Source organism: Prinia subflava, chromosome 5 (assembly GCF_021018805.1).
Source record: "Prinia subflava isolate CZ2003 ecotype Zambia chromosome 5, Cam_Psub_1.2, whole genome shotgun sequence".
NCBI classification, from domain to species: Eukaryota; Metazoa; Chordata; class Aves; order Passeriformes; family Cisticolidae; genus Prinia; species Prinia subflava.
The window spans coordinates 7,786,235-7,799,450 of NC_086251.1; the positions used below are offsets into that span (position 1 = coordinate 7,786,235).

General features: G+C 40.1%; 1 protein-coding gene across 2 annotated transcripts in view; it reads right to left on the reverse strand.

Moving 5' to 3' along the window:
• Positions 1-8,383: 8,383 nt before the first annotated feature.
• Positions 8,384-13,216, reverse strand: part of SYT9 (synaptotagmin 9) — a 67,200-nt gene continuing 62,367 nt past the window's right edge. For both annotated transcript variants that reach the window (XM_063397927.1, XM_063397926.1), the window contains one exon: positions 8,384-13,191. In XM_063397927.1, the coding sequence (XP_063253997.1) occupies positions 13,102-13,191 (90 nt within the window). In that variant the 3' untranslated portion in view covers positions 8,384-13,101. The remainder of the gene's footprint in view (positions 13,192-13,216) is intronic.

The window sequence follows — 13,216 nt, forward strand, 5'->3', positions numbered from 1 at the left end:
TGGTTTCTCAGCAGATGGTCAGAAGGTCTCCAAAAATTAAATCTGAAAGAAGGGCTCTAATTCTACTGTTTCAAAGTCGTGGCTGTGACAAGGTTACAGCACTGTGGAATCTGCCACGTCAGCTCCACCAGACACCCAGAAATGCAGAAAATTATGAATATACAAACAGAAAAGGCAAAGTTTATTGGAAGTCACAAATTCAAAAATCACAGATCACCTGAAGACCACATGGAAAGTCTCTTGAAGTCTAAACATAACTAAAATGGATGAGTAAATTTTCTCTCTCATCCTGAAGATTCTGATTTTTCCAGATACTTTCTCAGAAACTAAGTGAAAGCTGGGATGCTCACCCAGTGTCTTGGTTCTACCTTGATTGTAAGGGAAAATTCTGAACATGTAACTCAGATGAAAAAGAATGTGATACCCAGTTATATTTTATATATATATATTTTATATATATATATTATATCTTAAGATATAAGAACTGGGTATAAGATAATGAACAAAATACAGAAAAAGCCTTGGACTTCAGCTGAGCAGGTGCCTGCTGGAGATACAAGAGACAGGAAACAGTTCTGGACATTCCTGACTGTACACTGGCAGGTCTTGCTCAAATAATAACAGCTTACAACATAATTTAGGCAGGAAATATTATAAAATGGCACATGTTGTCTAAAGAAATCCCATTGTATTTAGTTTTATAAGTTTCCAAGTATTTTTAGGATTTCTGTTATTACTGTTCTTGGACATTGTCAGTAATTTAGATAATCATACTTGAACAATTTGGAATATTATAACTTCTTCAATGATGTTTATTGTGTAATGTAAATGTTCCCTTTTCAAACGTTTTTTGAAATTTCATAGTGGCTTGTTTACAGTTGGGCAAACTTAATGATGGCTTAGTGGAATTATGTCCATTTTCTCCAAATTTGTTTCAGGAGTAATTTAGATTAATAAGGCAAAAAATAACATTTTTAACATTAGTTATAAAATGAACTCTCACCAAATACTCTAGACTTTCTTTACCATTACTGGCACCCTGTCCACTTCACCATCCTGACACAAACAAAACCATCTGATGGGATTCCAGCTGAAGTTGTGGTCATCCCCTTATCCCTGTGAGGCACACAAGGTCTGACCTCAGTATAAATGCCTGGGAACTTTCCTGGACAGGCTTGGACCTGGAACCAAACTCAATCTCTAATTCATCTAAAGTCCAATTTCAGGGGAGGAAGCTCTGGAAACAGAGCTGTGCCACCTGGACACCATCTCTCCTTGATCTTCATTTCCCTGGTTATGTATAAGGCTTAGAGCTTTAAACCCAGCCACGTGAATTTGTACGAATATTCACATCTGTATGTATGATCCATGCAAAATTCATCCTGGAAAGGTGTCATTGTGGGGGATGTTTCCTGATGCACTAGGCAGGAACAAGGGCGATGATGCTTCTTGCTGAGAAGATGAAATAAGTGGTTGATCCTTTGAAATACATTTTTCTAGAGGAGATATGATTAGCAGGACACGATTTGAATAAATTCTATGTGTCTGAAAGAGAAATACACTTCTAATGAAAAATATAAATGCCCAGGGAAAACCTTCTATGTATGTGCAGCCAAAGGAGTTACAGAAAGGCAGAGGAAGGAGGAAATTACTTGTAAAAGGATGTATGAAGTAAGATTATTTTGGAGATGAGAAATAGATCTACACTGCACTTTTCTTAGCATTTCCCAGGATATGTCCTGTGTTTTTCATTTTATTGGCTTAAGGGGAATGCTTTTATTTCCAGAACACAAACCAAGGCACAGAAGAGGAATGACCAGAGTAGGCAGTGCAGAAGGAAATGTCAGGGACTGAAGGCAAAATACTCAGATTGCATTCTTTTTGTCTACAGTGATACTGGAATTCATTCATCCAGTTCAGTAAAACCCAAACCTTTATCTTTCTAAAGCCACTACAGGGCTTTTTCCACGGACACAATGAATGATGTGAGGATTCATGATAGAAGAAGGCCATTTTCCTTGGCTGGGTTTGTTCAGTATCCTCTACACAATCAGGAGTGATGCCCACCACTCAGGACACCAGGAAGTTGGAAAGCATGTTTATGACTCACGTAATTAAAAAATACAACATTAAGGAGAATTTGTTTATAGGATTACCCAGGTTATGATTGATAGTTGAAGACAGATCAAAGGAAATGCTGCAAAGCCCTGAGCCCTGCTGGTACTTACTGGAAATGGGGCATTCCTTCACCTCCATGCCTGACATCACTCAGAATTACTGTAACATAGGCACAGCCATCTGCAGAGGGATGAAGAAATCTTTGCATCAGAGGAAAAGGAGTCTTTATGTCAGAGGTGATCTGCAGACAGCACAACATAAGGGAAAACACTGCAAACTCAAGGCCTCACACAGCTTGTCCATCAGCTTCGAGGCACTGATGATGTTAGGAAGGCTCCAAAGGCCCCTCAGGGAAGGATAAGAGCCTCCTGCACTCACTCTGCTGGTTCTTTCCACAAGATCCCAAAAGGGAACACTGAGCTCTCCGCTGGCTCCCTGCAGAGCATCCCTGGCAAAAGGCTGTTTCAGGGCTGCCACACTTGGCACGGGAATTGTGTCAGTAGGTGGAAGGAGATCAAGAGGATACTGAGCAATTTTTTTTTTTAAAGCTCTTGAAATACACACCAGTCCTTTGATTTTGCCTGACTCACAGCCCTGGGCATCACAAAAATGTGTGTTTATGCACCTCCTCTACTGCTCTGTTCCTCTGGTAAGCCGATCAGAACGAAGAAAGCACAGAAGTTTTGTGAGTGTCTGCTGTGTATGTTTGGTTGCAGGGAAAAATAATTATATTATTGAAGGTCAAAATTGGGAAGTCTGGGCAACATTCAGGAGCAAAAAGGCTGTGCTGCCAGACTGAAGTGGTGATGGCAGGTGCAGACTGGTACCCACAAAATAGGTTTGGGATCAATCAGCTTTTATCCCATGTACTTGCAGTGGATAAACTAGGCTTGATTTTACCTCTCAGTTAACAACTTGATGATTGTATAGCCCTCTTTTAAAAAAAGAGATAAAATGCTCTTCTTGGAGCTCCAATCTCCATAGAGGAATTATGCTTTTCTTTAATTATTCAATAAACGTGGTGATTTTTCACTTGGAAACAAATTCTTGTAGGTTCAAAAATTTGGGAATCTGTACAATTCTATTTATGAGCAGGATTAGATGGTAATGATTTAATTGATGGTTGAGCATGCAGACAAACCATGCATAAAAGATCTTTTCAATAATTATATCTTTTCATGGAGCAACAGGTTTTTGTAATTTGGGTTCCAGACAGTAATTACAAACCAGATGCTATTTTAGGCACAGTCTGCAGCACACCCTTGGTACTTACTAGGAAATTCAAAACAAACACAAAACCACTGCTGGAACACTTGAGGCAGAAAGGTGAATTAAACTGAGGTAATGTGCTATCACACATGAATTTCTATAAGAATATTGTATGTATTATTATAATAACCTCTGTCTGGGGTCACTGTCATGGAGCATGAGTGGTTTGGGTGGAATTTTTTTTTTTTTAATGTTTTGTGTGGAATCTTCTGTGTCAAAAAGCTCAAGTTTTATTTGCAGATATTGAGTGCTTGGGAAAGGAGGGATGAGTTTTTTCCTGATTTGGAGGTTTGACCCTGGGGGAGCTGAGGCACCCACTGGAGCTACTCCCTGCAGCCCCACATCCACCAACAGCTTGCCGTGAAAACAGAGCACACTGATAAAAATTGAGGCTTGTTAGCCAACTGTGAAAGCCATTTCTGTAACAGGATGTTAGAGAGTCTGGATAAGAGAAATATTGCAGTTTTGGAACAAGATAATGGCACACTCTGAGAAACCTGAGATGTTTGACTTCTGTGAGGAGCCAGGAGTTGTTGGTACTGAATACAGGATGTTTTGCATTCTCTGCACTTGGAAGTGCTGCTGACTCGTCTTAAACCCTGAAATGTGGGGCTTACTCAGGCAGCCAAAACAAATAATGAATTACAGCTTTCCTTTTTTTTAATTTTTTTTTTGCTTTGTCTCAAGTAATTACCCTTCTTGAAACAGTTCACAGCAGGTGCCAAAGGAGAAAGGAAATTAATACAGAGATGTAAATGCAAATCTTTCTTTACAGATTCTTTCTCCTAAGGACAGCAGCATTAGAGTTTGCTCTGCCTTTAGTTTAAATAAAACTTCCAGAAGGTATTTCTCAATTAATTGTTGTTATTTGGTCAGCTGGATAGTTGTGTCTGTTTCCCTGAATCCTCTGGTACCTCCTTTTATAAACACAGATCTCTCACTTGTCTGTTTGCTCTCTGTGTGGCTGAACATTACATTAGACAGGTGTCAGAATGTTCTGACATCTCAAGCTGTGTTATGGCCTCAAACATTTTATTAAGGTACTTATTCAAACACCTGAAGACACCAAATGTTTGATGTCTTTAGGAACAGACATGAGTAGCTATTGATTTTGTGATTTGCTGTCACCTTGGATTTTGCAGCATTCATCAAAAGTGTTTCAGGTCTAGCCATTACTATTAACTCATTAAATTGAAAACTGGCAACTTAATTCTATCATGTCCTCACATTCTGCAGCAGCCCTTATGTCCCTACAATTTTGCACTGTTACCTGAAGAGAAAATACACACCTTTGTAATGAAAATGTTATTGCTGTGAGGTGAGTGGCAGATGAAATGTGAGTAAAGGTTGCAACAGCTCATTACCAGCCTGGTCTGTTGGACTTGGGCTCGCTGGGAGGATTGATATGTGAAGAATGAGAACAACTGAACCCATCTGTCCAGTAAAAATCACTGAGGGAAAGGTTTTGAGGGCAGGAGGAGGCAAAAAGGCAAATACCAGAATTAGAAAAACCATCATCATCATCATTATCATCATCGTTATCATCATCATCATCATAATAATACCAGTTGGCAATTAAAATGCAAATCTGTCAGGCAGATTTTCGTCTAGATGCAACTTGGAAGTTATTTCTACTTGCATTTCCTCGAATTTCCAAGGCAAATGGTCTCAGATCTTGTCTGACAAGCTGCAGAACTTTTGAAGGTTTAGCTGAAATGTGCTGCTCTGCCTTGGCAGGGCGAGGGCAGAAAAGGGAGTGGGACAGAGTGGGAAGAGTGGCACTCCAGTTCTCAGGCATATTGAAGGAAATGGAAAAGCCATTCAGCAGAGCCCCACACCCAATCATAAAAATGCTGCTGATGAAAGAAAGGATTTTTTTTTTTTTTTGAGTGATCTAAACCTATTATTTGGAACAATGAATTTTTATTTAAAATGGCTTTACAGTAAAAGTAGTAGGAAGTTACTTCCTGTCCTCCCTCACCAAGAGATGATGATACAGCTCCAATGTCATGTTGGAAATTGCTCCTTCTGTTTCAATCCACTTTAACTTTTCCAGTAGTTTAAGTAGCGTAGAAAGGGAAGAAGTCTCTTTAAAAAAAATTGGGTAAAGATGTAAGAAATGAAATATTTGGGGAAATGTGACAAAAAAACCCTTAGCTCCTGCTAAGAACAGCAAAACTTATTTTATTTGTTGTCCAAAATTGCACCTGTATTTCTAATTGATTCAGGGCCAGACTTAGAAAAGATGTTCTGTGGAGTTACTGTTCTTTTCCTGAAACATGGTCTATATTAAACCCATTTGAAGTGAAAGGAAAATGCCAACATGTTTGGAGAGCTGAGGTTCTGAAGTGAGGAAATGTCAGTATCAAAGGTTGTTTTCTGGCAGACGGAAGAGGTTTTTCCACTGGAACAGCAAATATTTGGACTTGGGTTTCACTAAAATACAAAAACTGATTGATGAGTTGGAATTTTTTCTAAGCTATGTGATTAGTCTTCAAATGATAACCATTTTTTAAATGCTATTTTATGTTGGGAATGATATATTATTTTTTTGAAGGCAAAAGTTATTGAAAAGGGTCCAAACTGTTGGATTTTGAAAAGATGGTTATTAAAACTATATTCTATTTTTGGGAGACCTAATGTAGCTGAACTCCATTTAATACATTGTTTTAAAACTCTTTTTGTGTCAGTTACCAGGATATAAATTATAGGATTACAGTAACATTCTTGAAACAGGATTTTGCCCCCTAAATTGAAAATCACAAAATAAGGGTTCAGTATTGAATTTGTTAAATTGAATAAGAATTTGTTCTTATTATTAGGAATGGTTTCGCCAACAAAAATATTTTTATTGACTTTTTACCTTTGGGTGAGGATCTAACACTAGTTAGCTTATTGACATTTCTAACACTTCTAAATGATTCTTTAATATCAGAAAGCTCAAGTCAAGCTCTTTGAACAAGACTGTTCAGGCACTTCTGATGTCCTGGAACATTTACAGATTTTCCCACATGTGCTGGTATTGGAACATGAATTCACTGGATTTTTTTTGGCATGTTATCAAGTGGTTTAAATCCATGACCTTTTGGATGCTGTAGTGGGCTGGATTAAAGTGTGTGTTTAATTAATATGGGAATGATAAATGCATAAGTGCACACATAGAATTATGTGATTCTAATTAAATGGCAATATAAGAATACCAACCAGGGAGAAAAAACTGTGTTGCTTACATGAGAAACCTCTGTTAGGGCCCAGTGTGACAAATTTCAGTGACAGTACTGTCAGAGGTGAATGGAATTAGTTCTCAGAATAAGACACTCTGTGATTCCCTTCCCTGGAAAGGTGACTTTTGGAGCCACCAAGTTCCCTGACAGGATCCTGTCTTTAGAAGCAGAGCTTGGGTCCTGTTCTGTTCCTCTGCCCCTTCCCGAGGCACTGATTTCTCTGTAGGAGCTCGTGTCCTCAGCTCTTGGAACATGCCTGCACTCCCACTCCTGTCACTTCAGGTGCTCCTCAGGCTCTGCCGTGTCCTCCCCAGGCATTCTCCCTGCGGGAAGGCACGGCAGCAGCCAGAAAAGCTCCTTATTAGCCAGGCACCTCCCTTAATTTTCAGTCTCACTGCTGATTAGCTGCGCAGGATTACAGGGCTTCTCAGGTTTAAGGCTATGTGGGATGCCTTGCCATTGATCAGGCTTTTCCAGGGAGAATTCTCAAACTTTGGCTTGCAGTCATTAGCAGGTTATTGCAATCACTGTCCCTGTTTTTCTTCCCCAAGTCTGTAGGCTAAATCTAAAGACTTAAAAGGTGATTCTGCAGGAAAAGTGCCTCGAAAGGAGAGATGTGTGGGCCTGTTTTGACAGAGGAAGAGGTTTTTGCTTGCTTATTCACAAAGAAATAGAGACATGCAAACCAGTATTACTGAAAGACGTTAAAAACAATTTTGAAGTTCACATACCTCCTCTGCTGAGGTGTACTTTATGGTGGCTTAAGGAACAGAGAGGGATAATTAGCACTACATTCACTGGCAGGGACAAAGTGCCTATGGATGTGTCCCTTGTCAATCTTCCATCTCCCAGTACCCCAGGACGCCCGTGGAAAAACAAGGTCTACCCAGGGCCTAAAGGCATTCCCATTATTTAGGACAGTATCAACTTCAAAACTCCAGGCCTGTTCTCATCTCTTTTCCACGTGTCTGTGAGATCAAATATTCCTGAGAGGAGAGGAGAGCAGAACTAGATTAATTTATTAGCAGCATGCACTACTGTTTTGTGCTTTACATGTCAGCAGCCCTTTATTACCGTGGTGTGTGCAACCAGGTCTTCCAAATGAGGAGAGACTGAGCTCATCCCTAACGACACAGAGATGATCTTGCTTAATTAGAAGTCATGCACATGCAGGACTCTTGCTGATGGGTGTGTAAGTGCAGCTGGTGTAAAAGAGAAGCAGAAAGGACAAGAGTGTTGCCTTTTGGGGTACAGTTTGTGTGGTCATACCAGATATATTTTTGCTCTTCTCCATTTGTTTCCGGGCTCTGCCAGGGGACCTATTGGAATTTCCTGGAGCTACATGTCAGGTGTTGACAAGAGGATTGCTAATTTTTCCAGCATGCCGTGCTAAATACTAATTTAGGTAATTTAACACAATGTCACTTGATAGCAGCATTTCTGTAGCTTCTTGATTTTCTTCTTAATATGAAACATAGATGAGATTCACCACTGATATGTCAAACAATCTTTCTGCCATGATGACTGGGGACATAGGATGAAACACGAGCAGGTTGCAGTATCTAAACTCCTAAATTTTGTGTGAGTGCTGTAAAGTTAAAAGCTTTTTGTCTCTGGCCTCATGTATTTTATCAAAACATGTTATCTATGGAGAAAAACTGAGCAAAAACATTTTGTAAGTGCTTGCTGGCGTTCTGAATGATGAATTGAACTTTAATATTTATTAAATACAAAATAGTAATAAATTACAATTGCACAATTTCTTACAGTTTTTATTAAGATCAAAACTTATTTGTTCAGACTAGATTTATATAAATAAATCACAGTACATTTTTACTTGTGTTTAGAAGATTGTAATACATATTACAAAATTAAGAATTTTTTTGTCCCTCAAACCATCACTGCGAAAGGAATCATGCATTATTTCTACTAAACAAACAAAATGCCCACCTAATTGAGAGAGCCTTGATACAGGTACGGCCCTACTCTCCAAAACTGGACATGAAACATAGAGATACCAGGACTATTTATTGAACAAGAAATAATAAAGTATAGTACAATGTCCATGTGCTATCAAAACCAAAAGTATACCAAAACAACACAGCTCTCTTCACGCACCTTTGCGATGGGTTTCGAAGATGGCAGCTGGCCAGCATGCAACCGAGTAAAACATCTCAGTTTTACAATGTCTACGTTTGAGCAAAAGAGGAGGAGGAACTGAAGAGCCCAGACAAAACAAACAAACAAATGGAGAGCCCAGATGTTTACAAGTCCTCCCATCACCTTCCCTTCTGCGCCACGTGCGCTGCCTCCGCTCAGCGGGCGACGCCTCTCCTGGGCGGTGCCACCAGTCCCCTCTGCGGACCCCCAAGGGGATGGGTGTGCTCCCAGAGAACTGCAGGGCCCTGGAGAGCTCCCAGCCGTGGTTCCTTGCCCAACCCACTGTCTTAGAAAAGAACTTGAACCCAGCTCGTGGAACTGCCCAGCCTTGGGCGCTGCGGTGCCGCTGGAATGCAACTGGCACAGCTCGGCTCGGCTGTCGCTTCAGCACTGAACCATGGTGGCACTCACTGCAGCAAGATTCAGGGTGATGCTGTCACCAAGCCTGTCCTGCTGCCCTATTTCACAGCACAGGGGGCTTCTATTAAATTCTACAGTATTGTGGATTACTTTCTCTACATGCTTCCTTTTTTTCCTACCAGAGAAGAAATCCATTGTTTTCTTTCTTGGTACTGAGATGTAATCATTTGGCAATGCACTAAAGGGATGTTTGGCAATGTTCTAAAGGGACAAAAGCATTTCATCAATGACACTTCAGATGGAGTCACCTAATCCACTTTTTTCTCTTCTTCTGTTCAAACAAAATGTATTAACAGCAAAGTCATTTCAGATGGATTTCTAGCTGGGCCAAACAGTTTTTTCAACTGAATTTCCTGTTCCCCATTTATTGTTTGTTACTTTTAAACTAAAAGAGTTTTCATCTATTTTTTATTTCAGTTGCAGACACGTCCCGTCAGTGCTCGAATGTTGCTAGGTGATAAGCATGTAAATCAATATATCTCTTGTGTCTCTGGATTTGGGTGCTCATGTTAATATAGCTACATACCATGCTTGGTGTTTAAAACACATGAATGAAACCAAATTTAACCAAACCAAACCAAAGAATAAAAACAACCCAAAAGCCCCCTCAACAACCACCCCTCAAGCCAACAAGGGTGGACTAAAATAACCTTTTTTTTTTTTTTTTTTTTTTTTTTTTTTTTTTTTTATTCTTTTGCATTGCCCTTTGCTGTTGTTTCATTTTGTATTGATCCAGGAGTTCCCCTACCAGTGGTTAAATTGGACCTCTATGTAACAAGTGTCTCACATGTGCTGCTTTTGTGTTTTATGGATCTGCTTCCATGGAAAACCGAGCCATGCCATGGCTGATAAGAACAGTTTAGACCCTGGGTGTTTTATGCTACATATTTATTTTCTGTTCTGGTAGTCTCTGCTTCCCCAAATTGAGACGAATGTTTGCTTATCCACTGACAGGGCTATTTGCAGGGAAAAGTAAAATGAAAGAAAAGAGCAATGCTTTTAATGTCTTGTGATTTCAGTGGAAGCAGATAAAGAAATATTTGAGCACTCAGCTGCAAAGAGTTGCGCTGTGTTTGTCATGGGAATATCAGGCCACTGTCCTTGGTACTCGGCCTCGCTGTCAGTAACCTGGAAAGTTTTCCCATTGCCACTCCCTTTTCTTCCACAGAACAACACCTGACACAGAGGCTTGTTACGGAAAATTAAAAGCAACAATTTAATAGCACGTTGTTAAAGAGCAAAATGGGATTAAAATCTTGCTGAGATGCATTTCTAAGTGATTTTCTCTTCTACTTTACAGTTATGGTACTTGTCCTACAGTGTACTAATGCATTAACAGCAAAGAAGAAAACAAATGAGGATTTCAGCTTTGAAATCATTCTTGGGACTCTACTGCTAATTTACCACTGAGAATCACAGTTCAGAAAAGAAAGACTGAGCAGCATGGGGACCATAGCTTTCCCTGGGTTCCCAGTAGAGTTTGTAGCAGAATTATCTATCCACTGGTCCTTCCAGCAGGCTGTGGTATTATTGTAGCACAGTCCAAAGACAGCAGCAGTCTACTGGCCAACCAGAGCCAGACCACAAAAATATTTTGGGAATATCACCGGTTAAGTGGAGTATAAAGGTGAAGAGTGAAGTATCCAAATATAGAAAATATCTATCATTCCGTAGATGCACTACTATGATAAGGCAGGTATTTGTAAAAAGCACATAGTAATGCCACAGCCTGAGTAACAGTTTGCAAGTCATGAGCAAAAATTAGGAGCATTCAATAAATTGAGGGGCTTCTTCTCATCTCCAAGCCTTTGAAATCTGCTGGATTCCACTTTAAATGCTCACTGTCACAGAGATTTCTTTCCCTGTTTTAATAGAACTAAATAATTCTTTTGATGACAGACCCTTGAACATTAAATAAACTAAGCACGGTAATAAAATAAAAGAACTGCAACCCTCTGGCAATTATGATGATACCACTTTTCAGCTGATGTCCCTTTGAGCTGCTGGGGACAAATCCTGGGAAGGCTCCTGCACTCTTCCATGGACACAAATTGAGCCTGCTGTGTATGTGTTTTCCCCTTCCCAGCAGTTTGTGTTGCTGACACTGCAGTGGGAAGAGTGCCCTCCCTGCATTCCAGGCAGAGGTGTCATGTGAATGTGGAATGATTTGTCCAGGAAATCAGAGAGCTCCACTCCAAAGGAAGAGCTCCTCCTCCCCTGGGTGACTCCTGGGAGATGAGCCTGGGTGAAGAGCACAGGATTCTGCCCGAGGGGAGGCTCATGCATGAACAGATATGCACATTGTCATGTACCACTGGCCCTCTGATCGAAAGCTGAAGGTGCAGTGAAACAGTTTTGCCATGGCAACATTATTTTCATTCTTTTGGAAATGCCCAATGGTTGCCTTCCTGACATTGTGCTTGGGCAGGCTTGGAAATGCTGTTTAGTTTGCCAGGTATACTCTTGCCTGTGGCAGCTGAACTCTCCAAAGAGTGGCAAGAGACTTTTGAAAACCACTGTGCTTACAGGAATTCTGATTTATACCTGCAGCATACATTTACAACAGATCCAAGATCTCCTGCAAGTTCCAAGACATTCTTTGCCCACAAGTAATTCTAATTTTGTGGAAGATCCTCACTGAAAGATTACGAAACTAATTTTTCAGACTTAAGGCCAAACTTTTAGATATGTCTTCAATCTGTGCATGCATATTTGTGTCATCAGAGTTGCAGATCCATAACGCTCCGTGAACATTCATCACATACAAAATGTGAAGCAATGTGTGTGCACATAAACTTATCTGAACTCTATTTAAATGACCAAGGCTCCCTCTCTGTAAGCACTCAGCAGACAGCTGTTTTGTATAAAACATCCATACTTTGCATTTGCATATTTTAAAGAAAAAATTCCCATGTAAAGATGTGAGTCAAGTTCTCTGTAGAAAACACTGGAGAATGAGAGAACTCCATGAGTGTGTAAATAAGTGGTGAAAAATTTATCCCAGGGTCTCCTGCTTTGGGGCACAAATTTCATTACTTGACAGAATGCAGTGCTTTGATTCATTTTCTTTTAATGGTCAGGATTTGTCAGCGTTTACAATATACCATCATGTAAAACAGCCCTGCTAATTCTACCACAAATAATAAAGGAAGTCTTCACAGGCACTATGTATTTGGAACAGCATTTTCAAACAACAGGGGGGGTGTGTGTGTTTGTTTGTATGATCCAGCATTGCCACCTTCCAACAGTTTGCAGTGTTGTGGACACGACTCAGAAAAGTTGACTGGAAAATCATCTACAAAGGTCGAGGAATAACAACCTCCATGTTATACAGATGGTTATCTCCTTCCCCAAAGAACATGCTGTCATTCCAAATACCATATGCATCTTGTTCTCACCCAGCAGAACTTTTTTTACAGTTTTTCAGATTTGAAGGATTTCTGCAAGGGACCATATTAGTTTGTTTTCATGTCAGGTGAAAGGAGGCACCAGCTGAGACTGAGGACGCAGCTTGTCATCAAAAAACAAATATCTGATGGCAATCATTCTTGAAAAAGAAAATACTTAGAAAGCTAACTGTTCACAATACTGCACCTTTTTTGCAAATACAAGGACAATGTTTGTTGCTGCTTCCCATATTTGTTGGTTTACATTGCTGTCATTTTGCTTGTAAAACCTGGGTTATTCTACTGAACAGAAATGATGACTTGAATTTGGGTAATGCTTACGACCATACAAATAATCTATCAGTAGCAGTAGTGTCAGCTGGAGAATTAATGCTACAAGTGGATAACATCACGCTATTTGAAACCAATAGCTCTTCACACAGTAGAAGACTGAGGGTCCTATTCAGCAAATATTCAGGGTCCTATGGCTGTGGCCACAGAGGTTCCAGAAGCTCTCGCTGAGTCTAATCCTGATTCAGGAACCAAAATGATATGCTGTGTATATATTTCTCTGCACAGCCTGGATGCGCTGGACACCCTCCCCCACTTGATTCCTGGGAAGGAAAAAAATATGTCTCT